This window comes from Ascoidea rubescens (genome assembly GCF_001661345.1).
Source record: "Ascoidea rubescens DSM 1968 unplaced genomic scaffold ASCRUscaffold_3, whole genome shotgun sequence".
Lineage (NCBI taxonomy): Eukaryota > Fungi > Ascomycota > Saccharomycetes > Ascoideales > Ascoideaceae > Ascoidea > Ascoidea rubescens.
In genome coordinates, this window is record NW_017962915.1 from 1,017,948 (window position 1) to 1,034,273 (window position 16,326).

Here is a 16,326-nt window from a genome sequence, read left to right on the forward strand (position 1 = left end):
TACTAATACTAATACTAACACTAACAACAACAACACCAGTACAAATACTACTAACACTAATAATAACATCAATATTAATAGCAACACCGATACTGCTAATACTAGTCCAATCTACACAAATATCAACCCAAACAACAGCATAAACCCATACTACTACCATCCTATCGACCCAGCTTTTATGATGGGTTACAACTATTCTTATTCCATAAATAATGTAAATATCTCAAACAACCAATCTCCAATCTTAATACCTCCCACTTTAATACCTTCAAATCAGCAGCATCAACCTCAGCAATTTCAACAACCACAACCACAAATAAATAATAACAACAATAATAATAATAACACAAATAATAATAATAATAATACTAATAATAATAATAATACTAATACTAATACTAATAACAATCCTAATATCAACGCTAATATCAATGCTAACACCATTGCTAATTCAAATAATAACAATAACACCGATAATATACTGTACTATAATTCCAATCCTAATTTACAAAATCTACATAATATACCCAATTTCACAAATATCAATATTCCTCATATTCAAAACAACTCAAATAACTCAAATAACTCAAATAACTCATATAGATATAACAATCGAAAATTATCTAATAATATCAACAATACTAATCCTAATATCAATAATAATCAAATAAATAAAAAGAAAATCTTGTACTCAAATAATCATAAAAATATTCACTATACTAATGACAACATTAAAAATAACAACATAAAGCCATTAATATCCAATAACAATAACAATAATAATAATAACTTTGTTAATAACTTCAATTCTTCTATAGATTCTTTACCTAATAACCCTTCAACTCATAACAACAATATAACTCAAGATAACACTAAAAATACTACAATCATTGATCACAACCAAATTTCAGTAATTCCATCCTCGATAAACTCACCCTCGATAAACTCACCCTCGATAAACTCACCTTCAATACACTCATCCTCAATAAATTCACCCTCAATAAATTCATCCTCAATAAATTCACCCTCAATAAATTCACCCTCAATAAATTCAGATTTTATTGATTCAAATCTAATAACTTCACACTCACACTCAACTTCAACCTCAAACTCAAACTCAAACTCAAACTCTGGCTCGATTACAACTATCGAATCAAATTCAGAATCAATCACTGAATCGATTAACGAATCGCTCACTTCTCACTCTTCAGCTACTTCAATAGATTCTTCAATCAATAATAAATTAAACAGCTTGACTCAATCAAATGGTTTTATTACCAAAGACTCAAAAACTAATCAATCAACAAGTAACTACTCAGCAACTAATCAATCAACTAATAACCACTCAATTAACCATTTTAATGAAATTTTAATCAAATATCCTTTATTTTTCAATACAAACAAAACGGAATTTTCTTTATACAAAACAAAGACTAAAGTCTTGACTAAAAATAAGAAATTGAATAAACTAAACTCAAACGAGATCAAAAGTGAAGTGAAATTTGAAGTTGAAACTCAAATTGAAACTCAAATTGAAACTAATGTCAAAACTAAAACTGAAACTATTGATAATAAACTTAAAAGTACTGAAAATAAAATAATAAAGAAAGAGACTGAAGTTGAAAGTAAAATTGAGCCTAGAGTGATTGATTTCAATGAAATTGATTCCTATAATGAAAGTGATCTAAGTACTGAAAATAATGAAAAAAATGAAAAAAATGAAACTTCAGTAAAAATGACTTGGTCTGCTGTTGTGAAGAAATCTATTAAGAATGAGCCTAAAAATGAACATAAAAATGAGCCTAGAAATGAATCTAAAACGGGTAAAGAAGAAGCTTTAAACGAGGAAAATAATAGCAAAAAAGTTGTCGCTAACAATACTAGAAGAAGAAGCAAGTCCCCTAGAGGGTATAGTGATAACCATAGTACTTTTGATAATAGTAATTATGGATATAAAAACGGTATTTATGGCAATAATAATATACCAATTGAATCGATTGGATCGATTATACTAAGAATAATGCACCAAATTAACAAAGAGGAGATTTATTCAAAAAGAGGGAATATTCAACCACATGGATTGATCAATAGTGGGAACAACTGTTTCATTTCATCTATTATTCAGATTTTATTGTACTGTAAACCATTTTATAATATTATTAGGCTAATTGGTGATAAGAGTATATTTTATTTAGGAGGAAGTAATGGAAAGGGAAGTGATAGTAAGACGCCTATTATTAATAGTATAATTAATTTATTTGAGGAATTTAAGGACAGTAATGGGTATAATGATGATGAAGAAGATGATGATGAGGATGGAGAATTTGGAGAAGCGATTAGCGCCGAAAGCTTTTACCGAAGCATTTACAAGCATCCTAGATTCAACCATCTAGTTAAGGGGGAGCAAGAAGATGCCGAAGAGTTTATGACGTTTTTATTGGAGATTATTCATGAGGAGAGTATTGAGTCTGTTAAAGGATTGCAAAAGGAGGAGATTAATAAGTTGGTAGACAGTATCCGAGTGGATAAGAGTGAGCGAAAAGACGAGAAGAAAGTACGAGAGATCAATTTGATTCAAAACAAGGTTATTAATAGTGTGGAGGTTCTTACAGGAGAAAGATTTGAAAGCGATGCGGGCGTTAAGTTCAATAGAAAGAAAATTGAAGACGATAATAATGATAGTAATGAAGATGATAATGAAGACGAAGATGGATGGAATACTGTTAGTAAAAAGAAAATGAGAAATGGCAATAGAAATAAAGTTGAAGAAAATAAAAGAAACTATGAACCGTCTATAATTAGTCAAATATTCGAGGGCGAGTTTTGTTCTGTAATTGATTTGAATGATAATAAGAAGTCTATAAAGATTGATCCATTTCAACATATCCAATTGGATATTTCAGATGAACGAGTTGAAAGTATTGAAGATGGGTTCAAATTGCTAAGTGAACGAGAAGATATTAACTACCGAATTAAAGAGGTGAATAAGGATAATAGACAAGAAGAAGAAGTTGAGATTTCAACCAAGAAACAAACATTGATTAATAAGTTGCCACAGGTGTTGGTTGTTCAATTGAAGAGATTTTCGTACAGCAACAGCAAGGTTGGGGGAATAGAAAAGTCATGCAAGAGCATCACATTTGACAGCGAATTGAAGATACCAGAAGAATGCCTATCGAAGAATGGGCAATTGAGAAAAGACGGTAGTCAATACAGGTTATCGGGAGTTGTATATCATCATGGAAACAGTGCAAATGGAGGACATTATACAGCTGATGTGCTAAGAAGCGAGAGCAAGTGGATCCGAATTGACGACACATACATAAGTAAAGTGAAGAACGAGGAGGTTATCAACCGGTTCAGCCATAAGGACAACTTGAGAAGCGCGTATATATTGATGTACGAAAAAGTGTTGTAGCGAGATAGTGCTGCACATCTGTATTATTTATTGTATAGAATTGATTATTCAATCGTGTTTGTCAGTAGTTTAGTTCTTGAATGTATTTGTGATGAATGAATTTGAAATTGAGATTTGCTGCCCAATGTAAAAACAGCCGCTGGAAGCAAAAACAAATGCCGTTCCCAGGAATCGAACCTGGGTTTCTTCGGCCACAACGAAGTGTACTTACCACTATACTAGAACGGCGCGGAACACATCTGACCGGAGTTGGTTAGTGTCAGACCACGTGAAGCCTGTGCAGTTTGGCTGTGCCGTTGCTGGAGGTATCACATGTGCAATACACGCGCGCAACACGTGCAAGCGCGGATATGCGGACGGCGCGAGAAGACGGGCGTGACCAGATTGTTAGCGGATGGATGACCGCGTCACGCGTCTGGCGCTAGGCGGGGCGAGACAGGCCAGCTGAAAAAGGCAGGCGTCCGCCGCGACAGCAGGAGCTGCTCCGGCTCTTGCACGTGCTGGATGCAGCCGGGGCTCTTTTTCCGGTGCTGGCGGTGGCCGAAACAAGGAATTTGCCTTAGGAACACGTGCATCGATGCCCCAGGTTCGGAAGAACAGAGCGTCGGTATTCCAGTACTCTCCAATATTCCATTCTACTATCCCAATATTCTATTGCAATCTCCCAAACCACCACCACTGTCATGATAATCCCCATATCTCTCTTCTGTTTGCTTGCCCTGAGTTGTCTTTTTTCCTACACTCCTGCTTCTTTCCCAGGTGGTTGCTTTTCGAGCTCTTCTTCCTTTTTTTCTTCCCCTTTCCAGCTACTTTTTGGGTTTGAATCCATCTGCTATTTACCTTTTTCTAACGGCAATTTATATGAAAATTGAACATCAAATCCTGTTTTTTTTCAATCAATCATTTTCTCTCTTCAATCAACTTTATCCCCAGAATTTATTCCACTACTATCCATCTCTACTATTATCATTGTCACTCGGTATAACAACAATAATAATAGCAATACTGATTCCATATACACTCTGAGATATATATATCCATATATATATCAATTGTATATATATCTATTTGGATATTCTTCTTTTCATTTCAATTTAAAAGAAAACAAAAAAAAGCACATTTAAAAAAAGCCTCAAATCTTAATTCTATTATATTCTAAATTACGGTATTTATAAATTCTATTATAAAATTTTATAACAAAATTTTATATCACTTTCATTATTATTATTATCGTTACTATTACTGTTACTATTAGTATTAGTATTAGTATTACCATTACTATTGCGATCACTATTACTATTGGTAGTTTGGGTTTTTTCTTTTAAACCATATCTTAGTTTATATTTTATAAAATATATTTGGTAAAATATATTTCATTAAATATACCTCATTAAATGTATTATTTATTTTCATTTCCTTCTTTATCTTTATCTCTATCATTATCTATAACGCTTATACTTATCCCAATTTTATCATACCATATCATATCATAATTCTATACTCATCTTTATCCTTTCGTCTATTTACATAATAACGGTAACAATAATAATATTATAATAATAACAACAATAATAATAATAGAAAGCAATAATAACGATAAAAGTAAAATTAATAATAGAAAGCAATAATAACAATATAAATAATAACAACAATAACAATAATGTGGAATAATCATGGTTATAAATCATCCTCTAATAATGATAACATAACTCTCTTTCAATTTAATCCCTCTCTCAATCTAAACCAAAATCTAGACATCTCTTTCAACGACATCTTAAAAATCTGGAATGGTCTAATTAAATTTCAAAACTTCATCAACAATGGCCAACGACTAGAATACCTCTCCTGGAGAATCCTAAACAAAAACTTCATAAACCAAAAGAACAATAACGATAACAAAAAAAAAAAAAAATTCAAATTCAATCTAGATCAAAACGACTTCAACTCAATTCTCAAAATATCTGAAAAAAATTCTGACTTCCTTTACCAACCCTCTAAAGACAAAGACAAAGAAAGAGAAAAAGAAAGAGAAAAAGAAAAAGAAAAAGATAAATCAATCCCAAACCATCCCTCTCACCCCCAAAGACCAAAATTTAAACGTAACAACAGCTCCAAATCTTCTCTCAAATCAACCAAATCAACCAAATCTCTACAAAACTTATCAAGAAACTCCTCTCAAAACTCAATATCAATCTCACAACCAACTTCAAATCCAAACTCAAATCCAACTTCAAATTCAAACTCACAATCAAACTTATCAAACTTAAATCTACCCATCATAAACAACAAATCTTTCACTCTAACAAAATCAGAAGTTCACCACTTTTCAAAACTAATAAACAATCTCGATGACTCAAAAAAGGATCTTCCCTTCTCTTCTAAAAATCAACTAAAAAATCTGCAAAAGTTTCAACAAAAATATCAAAAATTTCAACAAAATAATAACGATAATAATGATAATAATGATAATAATAATAACGATAACAATAATAATAACAATAATAAAAATAATAAAAATATCCAAATTAACCAAAATCTAATTACTTCTTCCAAAAATGATTACATACAGCGTAGCGCCATCTTTGATATAATGAATTATCAACCTCAAAAGAATAAACTCAATAGAACTGTATCCTATGATGGCTTTTCAAATCAAAATTTCTATTCAAATGATAATAATGATAACAATAGAAACAACAGTAATAATAATAATAACAGTGTTAATAATAATAATAACGGTAATAATAATAACATCAACAATATCAACAATAATATAACCGCCAATATATCTCAAAATTTGGTCCAAAATTTATCTCAAAATTTAAACGTCAACACAAAGGATTCAATTATATACCTCTCAAAATTAAATAGAAGCAAAAGTCTTGCCAATGTCAAAACTTTCCAAAAAATCCCCTTGAATTACAACAAAATCAGCAACCCACCAAATATCAAATCTGGTGCTCTCAATTTTAAAAACCAGGTTGAAAATGAAATCAAAATCGTTAATCCATCAAACAAATCAAATGATGTCTTCAAATTTCAGGACTTGATCGAAGTAGATGAAGAAGAAGACGACGATGATGACGATGATGATGAAACTATAAGTCCTGGCACTATATTGGATTCAAGAATTAAATTCAAAAAGAAACATTCAAATTTAAATAACAATAATAACCAAATTCAAAATAACTTTCAAAAAAATTTCCAGAATAATCCCCAGAATAAAATTGCCGCTTTAAATACATCTTCAAAGATTAGTCAATATCCTAAAATTACAAATAATAAATCAGTTTTTAATAATAATAACAACAACAACAACAACAACTTGAAACTCTCGGTTAATACCTTTAAAAGACCCAATCCTCATGACAAATACAATCTCAACAACGAGCCAAATAAGGCAAAACTTACTAAAAATCTCAAGTTTAACAACGAAAAAGTCAGCATCTACATTGAAGATACAAATCCTCAAACAGCTAACAATCAAAAAAATGATAAAAAAATATTTTATCTTGAAAGCTCTCCATCTCCTGCTGATTCAGAATTAGCAAGTCCAATTCAAACTTCTTTGAAACTCATCTCAAACTTATCCCAAAATAATAAACAAATACATTCTCATTCTCCCTTGCAAAATGTATCAACTATTCAAAATTATAATCAAAATCAAAATCAAAAATTATCACATTTCCCTGATAAACTAAATAATATCAATCTATCTCCAAACACTAGAGGCAACAAATTAAACTTATTGTTCAATAACCATCCTACGTTAACAGATACTACCAACAACAAACATAATCAATATAACTCAATTTCAGAAGTCATTGACAGAAATGATCCAGCTAGAGAGTATAAAGAATATACAAAGGAAATCGATGATGATTCTTCTAACGATGAAGATGTTAAATTAACACCATATAATAATGTCATTAGTAATAATAACAAAAGTAATAACAATAGTAATATCAATACTAACAATAATGATAACAACAATGATAACAACAACAAAAACAACAATAATAATAATAATAATAATAATAACAAAAGAAATAGCACAGTCAGTGAAAAATCTGATTTTTCAAGCTCGCTTTTATCTCATAACACTAGAAACAATAAACTGCCCACTCTTAATTCAAAACAAGCAAATCTAAAGGCTCCTCAAGAATCATTATTCATGAACCAACAGAGATCTACACATGGAAATAGTACAGTTATTTATTCAGACGATTCATTTTCGGATGAAGATGACGATGACGATGATGATGAAGACGGTGTATGGTGCTCAGTATCTGGTAGTGATGAAGATGAAGATGATGATGATCAATCTGATAGTCTCAATAGGAACAACGCACCTAGATCAAGCTTCAATGAGGTATTTCAAAGAACAAATAGCACCTGTAGTACCAATCAAGAAACTAAGGTATCATTATTATCCCAAAAATTACTTCACAGAAACACAATTGACAACGGGTATTTTACCTCTAATAATAACTTGATTCGTAATCCTTATAATTTCAGAAGATCACAAGTTGATGACTCAGTTTACCAGACTTCAGGAAATAATCTTTCAAATGCTACATTATCTTCAAATGTTTCCAGCAATAGCGAAAATAATGGCAACAAACCCAGATTATTACATAGATCATCAACAAGCACGACATTGATCAATGGAGGTAACTATGGCACTGGGATGCAAATATTAGAGTTTTCTACAGTTCAACCTTCAACAAGTATTAATACTAAAATTACAACCGGAGTTTTAGATACTCCGTTTACAGATCCAGATCAATTAACAAAAAAATTAAAAAGATCTAAGTCATCATCATCAACATCATCTATTGGACAGCTATTTCGTCAAAGTTCTTTTAATAAATTGTTTCGTCTCAATTCATCTACTAATATTGCTGCAAGTGCCCAAAATATTCTTCTGAATTATAGTGGTGGTGGTAATAATTCAAATGATAGCAAAAATAATTCCAAAGATGAAAAGCAGGAACAAAACTTTTTTACTTCATTTGGATTGAAAAAAAGTGCATCTGCAGTAACAAACGAATTGCAAAAAAGAACAAAAACAGGTCAGGTTCCTGAAACAGTAAGAAATTTATTGCCAACTGCATACACATCTCATATGTTTCACCAACGACAAACTTCAGTAACATTATCAGCAATCGATGAAACAACTTCTCACAGTTCACAGGCTCCCGTTTTGGTTCCAGTTGCCGTTAATAATCTTAATAATAAACCCGAACAACTGAGTAAGAGTGAAGGACAAAATAAAAATGACAGTGATGACGATAATGAAGAGTTTTTCAATAGGGAAAAAATTGAAAATCGATATAGAAATGGAATTAACACAATAGCATTTAAAAAGCGGAGCATAATTGATGATCCTCGATTGCCAAGTAGTGTTAAGCAAACATTGATTATGGGCCTTGAAAAGGATAAAGCGAAAATTGATTTTCATTTAAAAACACTTGATAGTGAGGTTAATCTAAATCAAATATATCAAAAATGGGACTATGATAGCTACCGTGATAGAGTATGGTGATTATGATGATGAATTGTATTATAATTTTTTAATTCATTATAAATTTTCTAATTTATGTTTTCTTTTTATTTTTTTTAATTTTATTTGATTTTATTTTTTTCAACTACTGTTTTTTAACTATTGTTTTTTGACTAAAATTTTTGATTTCTTATTTCTTTTTAATAGTTCAAGAAAACAGAAAAAAAAAATATTGGGGGATTTATAAATTCATGCTGTAATATTCATTGCATTAGTATTTTAATTTTATTTTAATTTTAAATTTAGTTTCAATTTTAATTTTAATTTTAGTTTTAATTTTACATTACTCTTTTATTTTTATAAAATCGATAAATATCTATATAGTATAATATAAAAAATAAAATTATAGATCGTAATTTTTAAAAGTTTTAAATAACAAAGAATTTAACTGCTCTTCGGGCACTGTTTGTGCCTTTTGTATATAAATCGAAGCAGCTAAAGTTGTTATTAGATCATCGGTTTTGATCCAGATTTTGCCATTGATTCCAATTGCAATATCAAATCGACATCTATTACTTAGATTCGTTAATATCGAGTTATCTGAGTTGAAAAATAGATGTCTTGCATAATTCAAACTGGTATCAAATACATAACCATTGTCTAATAAACCAAAACCGTCAGATTTATTAGTCACTTCATTAAGACACTCAAGTTCAACATCAATGTGAACATTTGCCTTAGAGACTCTAGCATAGACTAAATCACCCACTTTGAAATTCAACCTATTTTTTCTGGAGGCATTTTCAATAGAATAAAAAGATAATAAACAGTATGGTTTGAAGTTAGACAAGGAAACTTTATAGGATTCTCCGATTGTACCAAGCACAACACCAATAACCAAATCGTTCAAGTTGGGGGTATAATTTTTTGAAGGTGAATCAACAAAGATTATCTTTTTTTTTTTTGATTTTTGCTGCACTCTTAAATATCCTGGGTTTACTGGTATCAAGGTATTAGAAGAGGTATCAGTACTTATTCCGGGGCCTAGCACTAACTCAGAATCATTGTCCTGAATATGATCTGGTAGCAGATCTCCAGGAATCACTATCTGAGCGTTTAAATCGAAAAGAGTATCAGACATGAATATGTTTGTTTTGTGATTGTGGGTGAGGTCCGAAAGTCCTTTTGAATCACTTCTTAATTTATTTTATCTGCTTTTTACTGAAATTCTTTTTTACATATTTGCTGGATGCAGGGTGTTGTTATGAATTGGGATAAGACAAATATGGTAATGCTATATTAGGAAATGAGCGCAAATGATTATTTGGGAACTCTGTCCATAATAGGCAAGATCCACGGGAGTTCTTTATGTTTGAAGCATTTTCTTGGAGACTTTTTGTGTAGTGGACCAAAGAAACATTTTTATTGTGGTTGATATTCTTTTCTGTTGAAGTTTTTTAATGGCACTTTAGAGTATACGGCTTTTTTGTGTTTCAAAATTTTTTTCTTCGAACTGGGTGGACTTGTGAAACTCCCAATTTTAATAAGCTGACATTTTGCTATACTTTGGTTTGACAAACTGCATATTAAATCTTCAACTGTGTTAGTATAATTAGTCTTTGACTTTGATAATATTTGATTAGACAACAATCTTTTAAAGAGGGGTATATGACAAATTAAACTAACACTGGTTTTAGAAGTTTTATTATCAGAATAATTAAACTCAGATGGGTTGAGAAATGATCGTAAGTGATTGATATCATAATACCTAAAGCAATTATCTTTCTGCTTGATTGACTTTGACAAAGAGAGTTTTTTTAATACACCTTCACGTTTAAGTGTATATTTAACATAAAAAAACACTTATAATCTGCATTTTTTTTCAACTCGATAAACCAAAACTGTCTAAACTGGGTGTGATAAAATGTTGCTAAAAATACAAAATGAAAAACCATTAAGCTCTCCTTTCAATAGTATTGTTAAATATCGATTACGATATTAACAATTTCTTATTATTGTAATTTGAAATAAGATGTCTTCTAACTCAATAGAATTAATGATACATATTAAAACCTATTGACTGGAAATAGTAGAGAAATAAGCATTGTTATCCGCACTTATATGCAGGGTCTCTTGTTTTCAAATGCTAATTTATTGGTATTATTGGCACACAAAGTTCAATCTCCTCAGAGTTCAAGATATTTTGTTATACAATGTGGTGACAATATAGAGACCTAGTTTTCAGCAAATGTATACCATTATTAAGACCTACCAACTAAAGATATGCCCTATCTCTAAGTTTATGATCAGTTAAGATAATATAATTAAATATTAACAAAAAATGAATAATCATTAAATAGTATCGTATATGACATTGATAATGGTTCAATTTATTTTCAAATATAAAAGAATACAGCATTGGTGCAAAAGCTTGTCAAATGTCTCAATAGTGTCTTACTTTTGCTGAAAATTAGGTCTTTATATTGTCACTGCATTGTAGAGTCAAATTGTTTTTAATGTTTAGCTTCTAAACTTCCATTTTGTCAAATAAAATTAAAAAAAAATCAAGGAATTTTCTAGTTATTAAACAATAGCTGTTGCTTGAGTGAATAGTTGCTTTCAAGATATTTAATAAAAATACAATTAATACAAAATTCTAATGGATAGTAGACGGTTCATCAATTATGATAAATTAAAATAAACCAAAAAATTCACTGATTTTTCAATCAATTGTTATTGTTACTTAAAATGACAATTTTAAATTTTCATTATTTTTACTCATCTGAATTATCACCAATAAAAATTAATCTCTGGGTGGCACGAATTTATGAATAAATCACATTTTTAATTACATATATTTGATTATTATAACTTTATTAATTGTTATTTGTAATTTTCATTATTTCATCAGGATTTTGCTTTGATTTTTCTATTTTTTCTAAAAGATTCATAAATAATAGATATACAAAGTCTTTATTACAAAATAATGAAAACCGCTACAAATTTAATAATTTCTCAATTAAAAATTATTTTTGAATTTTGAACCAGAATTTTGGATATTTCAGTATGATCATAACACAAACAATTAATAAATACCTAACAAAAATATATATAATCAAACAAATGAAATAATAGAAAAAAAATGGTAATAATGGCTTATTATGTTTGTATATTTATAAAATTTTCTACGTTGAAATCTATAACTATCTCTTAAAAGAAATAAAAATTGTAGAGTAAAGAAAAAAAAGAACAAAGGTCATTAATTAACAAGTTACTTGATGCGAAAACCAAGTTTAACAAAGAAAAAAAGTAATAATCCTAATTACTTTTGAAAATTACTAAAAATCGACTAAAAAGTCTTCAATTTTAAACCCAATATCATTAGATATTTCCTTGGCCAATTCATGATCAATATTGCTTCTGAATTTCAATTTTGAAGTATCCAAATCATTGATATTACCGTTAAGCACCACAATTAAATTTAATGATATTAAATTAAGAAAATTGGAATAAAAGTCTATATTTGCTACTTGATTGATTTCCTGGGTAGTGATGTATCCAATTGATTGGGTTTTAAAATCAAAATTTCCAAAGTATATTGAATTAAGAATGGAGAGCATTCTTTCTAGCGGAAAATTGCTTGGATTTAATAGTTTCAATAATTGATCTTTATCACTCACATCATTTTTTTTTCTTCTTTTATAAATTTTTCTTTTGGTTAAATCTTTAAATTTTGAGAAGATTAATAAATCATATTTTTCTGGATTAAATGAAGCAATATATGACGCACACAATATAAACTTGCCGAATGTTGATAGTTCAAGAAAGTTTTTGTCTTTATCATGATTTACAGTATTATTAGTATCATTATTATAAGTGTCAATATCAATATCAATATTTTTGTTTTCATTTTCATTTCCATTTTGAATTTTGTGTTCTAAGTTTTGCTTATTCATCTTGTTATAAGAAGAAACTAATGGTGGTGCAATCATATAATTATCATTGAATATGCTTCTTTTTTGAATAAAATTTTGAATAAAGTTCTTTTTATTGAATTTTTCCTCAATTTTATATCCTTTGATAAAAACTGGCCATATTTTCTTAATAATTGAAATTATTAATGATATTCTTGATCCAGTAAATGAATGGAAACTTTCCAATATAATCTTGATAAAATTTTCCCAGAATAGTTTATCAACCACCACATTTTGATTGTTGTCATTTTTGTTCTGAACAAAATCACTGACCAATTTATCACCGGTCTTTGAATTTGTTAATATCTGAAAAATTTCAACTTTATTATAATTCTTGAAATATATTGAAACATTTGAATTTACAATAATATCGTTTAATAAATTATTATTGATTTTTAAGTTAAAAGAGGTTATAAGGAAAATAAACTGGAATCTTGAAGATATTATTTTGGAAATATCAAAAATTTTAGTTAAGATTAATAGTAAATTTTTTGATGAGTCATTACTATCATTACTGCTCATCAATTTAATAAATTCTGTTATATTTTCAAAGATAATTATATGAGGCTTGTTAATATTTTTTGCATTTTTAATTCTTTTGTTGGAATTTTTGTAAATTTCACAAATTTTTTCTAATATTATAATAAACTGGTTTGCTGAATCACAATTTAGATTACTGAAATCAAAATCAAAATCTGAAATTTTTTGTTCATTCAAGTTGTTTTCAACTATCGTATTAATAATTTTCTTTATCGTTTTATTGAAGAAATTTTTTAAAGAGATGTGGTTGAGACAATTTATCCAAGTATATATCAAATTTTCAGTATTTCTTCCAAGGTTATTATTGTAATATTTGAGAAAACTGGAGAGGAGTGTTGTTTTCCCAGATTCCTTTCCAATTAGCAACAAATTCAGAGGAAACAAGTCAATATTTTCGGAAGCTATAAAGGTGTTGAGTAGTAGCAATTGGTTGGCACGACAAGGCGTTTGTTTATCGAGCTCCTGGAGCTGCAAACTGCCCAACATATTGTGTTTGTATAAAAGTGCAATGTGATTAACTGGATACAAATATAATGGAAAAAAAATGTCACCTTTTATTTGAGATACGGTGAAAAAAAGAATTAAAGTTTCCATTTCGTGATTGGATTTTTATTTCGCTTTTGGGTATTATCAATTAAAGATTATTTCAAATTAACAAATACAAAATACAATATACAAAAAAAAAAGGAAATCATAGAGTTAAAGGCCTAAGAATTGGAAGACTTCAAGTATATAAGATGATTAAACTTTTATTAAAGATTCATTTATTTTTTGTTAGATTTTAAATGATTTTTGATAAATTTAATTTAATTTAATTTAATTTCAAAAATATATTTAAATTTAACTGCTGGTCATAACTTGCCAAACACGAATAATATTATCAGTATAACCAGTGAATAAGTTTTGACCATCAGAAGACCAAGCTAAGGAGATACATTCTGCGTCTTTAGTTTTACCAGTAGAGGTGAATTCTGGTTTCAATTCACCCATTAATCTACGTTCTTCCAAGTTATAGATTTTAATTGAAGAAGATGTAGCAGCACATAACCAATATCTGTTTGGAGAAAAAGCTAAGGCATAGATTTCGTCACCGGAGTTTAAGGTATATAAGGTCTTTGGAACAGTCATATCCCATAAGATAATAGAACCATCTTTACCACCAGAAGCACATAAAGATCCATCTGGAGAGATGGTGATACAGGAGACGTAACCGGTGTGGCCAATGAAATCAGCTTTGGCAGAGTAGTCAGATAAATCCCAGGACTAGAGAAATAGAAGATAAAAAAAAAAATGTTAGTAAAATTGATTCCAAAAAGTTAAAACCTGTGATTGAAAAACAAACAAATAAATGTCTATTTCGGAAAATACAGATTGTTGATAATTTAATTGATAACTTGATTATATTTTTCTTTTCATTTTTTTTAATTTATTTTGTAATATGAAAAATAGCATCAGAGATCTTGGTGTATTATAGTTTCATTCAAAGTGTAAACCTTGTCTAAAGTAGCAAATATGTTTATACATCATTTGAACAAATTATCAATCAAAAAAACAACCCATAATGAAGTAATGAAATAAAAATTGAAAAATTAAACTTACTTTGACTAATTTATCCCAACCAGCAGAAACAATGGTGGAGGAAGATTCTTCTGGAGAGAATCTAACAGCAGAAACCCAGTCAGAGTGGCCTTGTAAAGTTTCTTTACATAAACCAATGGCATTCCAGATTTTAACGGTTTTATCTCTTGAGGCAGAAACGATTTGTCTTGAGTTTTTAGCAATGGAAACACTTAAAACATCACCAGTGTGACCTACAAATCTTCTGGTGCATTGACCGGTTTCAATATCCCATAAACGTAAAGTTCTATCCCATGAAGCAGATAAGGCGAATAAACCATCTGGAGAGATACAACAATCTTGAACAATGTGAGAATGACCTTTAAATGATCTTCTTGGGACACCGTAGGCTTGTTCATCTCTGGTTAATTTCCAGACAATCAAAGTCTTATCACGAGAAGCAGATAATAAGATATCTGGTTGAACTTGGGTAGTAGCTAAGGAAGTGACCCATCCATTGTGACCTAATTAGAAAAAAAAAAGTAAAAGAATTAGTTAGTATATCAATCTTAAAACCATCTCAATTGGTAACTAGTTTTTTATGATTGAAATTTAAAATTATTTCCTTATTGATTTTTATTTTTATTATTTTAATATTGAACATTTAAAATTTCTTAAATAAAGTCATTTTAATTAGTAATTCTCTCTGGACATTGATTAATTATTTTAAAAGATAAATACTGCCAAAGATCTGCAAATGATAATTAATGCAAATAAAAAATCAATTTTTGTAGAAACCTCATAATCATGTTGCATTAATTTTTGATTTGTTTATCGATATAATCAAATATTTTCCAAGTTCGTTTTAAAATATTTCAATGTCATTACTCAGTTTATTTTGTCATCTGCCAAAGATTTGATCTAATTTGTTAAAACTATTAATGGTTTTTCATCAATTATTTTATGAAAAAGTGATCCCTAATTTGTTTTGAATTTCAAATCACCCATGATATATTTCAGCAGTTTAATGTATGGTTTAGTTTTATAAATTTGACAATTTCAATAATTTTTATAATTTCAATAATTTCAATAATTTCAATAACTTCAATGGTGATGCCAACTAACTGGTCTGGAATAATTGATTTAAATCTTGCAATTTAACAGTAATACACACCTTCTAAGGTACCTCTTAAAACAAGAACTTCTTTGTCGGCCATTTTATAATATATTATAGAAATAAATTCTTAAAAGTCTCTTCTGTAACCCTTAGGGATATCTTGGATAGAATATAAATATAAGAAAAAATTTAACAGTAGACTGGGACAACGTTT

General features: G+C 29.1%; 5 protein-coding genes and 1 non-coding gene across 6 annotated transcripts; 2 read left to right on the forward strand and 4 right to left on the reverse strand.

Annotated features, from left to right (window-relative positions):
* Positions 1-1,735: 1,735 nt before the first annotated feature.
* UBP3 (mRNA-binding ubiquitin-specific protease UBP3) lies at positions 1,736-3,418 on the forward strand (the record flags this gene model as incomplete). Its single annotated transcript, XM_020190368.1, has 3 exons — positions 1,736-2,276; positions 2,322-2,531; positions 2,616-3,418. 3 exons carry the CDS (start codon positions 1,736-1,738, stop codon positions 3,416-3,418), a joined length of 1,554 nt encoding a protein of 517 aa, XP_020048860.1.
* A 156-nt stretch (positions 3,419-3,574) lies between these two features.
* Positions 3,575-3,646, reverse strand: ASCRUDRAFT_t39. The gene has a single exon. It is a non-coding gene; the product is annotated as a tRNA-His (tRNA).
* A 1,149-nt stretch (positions 3,647-4,795) lies between these two features.
* ASCRUDRAFT_74911 (GATA-like domain-containing protein) lies at positions 4,796-9,038 on the forward strand (the record flags this gene model as incomplete). The annotated part of the gene is made up of 1 exon (XM_020192865.1): positions 4,796-9,038. A coding segment is annotated over exon 1 (3,668 nt), but the record flags the coding sequence as incomplete, so codon positions are not given.
* A 289-nt stretch (positions 9,039-9,327) lies between these two features.
* Positions 9,328-10,065, reverse strand: RRP40 (exosome non-catalytic core subunit RRP40; the record flags this gene model as incomplete). Its single annotated transcript, XM_020191885.1, has 1 exon — positions 9,328-10,065. The coding sequence occupies one exon, from the start codon at positions 10,063-10,065 to the stop codon at positions 9,328-9,330; it is 738 nt and encodes a 245-aa protein (XP_020048862.1).
* A 2,197-nt stretch (positions 10,066-12,262) lies between these two features.
* Positions 12,263-13,945, reverse strand: ORC5 (origin recognition complex subunit 5; the record flags this gene model as incomplete). The annotated part of the gene is made up of 1 exon (XM_020194889.1): positions 12,263-13,945. The coding sequence occupies exon 1, from the start codon at positions 13,922-13,924 to the stop codon at positions 12,263-12,265; it is 1,662 nt and encodes a 553-aa protein (XP_020048863.1). The 5' UTR covers positions 13,925-13,945.
* A 197-nt stretch (positions 13,946-14,142) lies between these two features.
* ASCRUDRAFT_74913 (40S ribosomal protein RACK1) lies at positions 14,143-16,250 on the reverse strand. Its single transcript, XM_020192866.1, has 3 exons — positions 16,170-16,250; positions 15,038-15,519; positions 14,143-14,701 (listed from the first exon to the last, which is right to left on the reverse strand). Exons 1-3 carry the CDS (start codon positions 16,210-16,212, stop codon positions 14,279-14,281), a joined length of 948 nt encoding a protein of 315 aa, XP_020048864.1. The 5' UTR covers positions 16,213-16,250; the 3' UTR covers positions 14,143-14,278.
* Between the last annotated feature and the right edge of the window lie 76 nt (positions 16,251-16,326).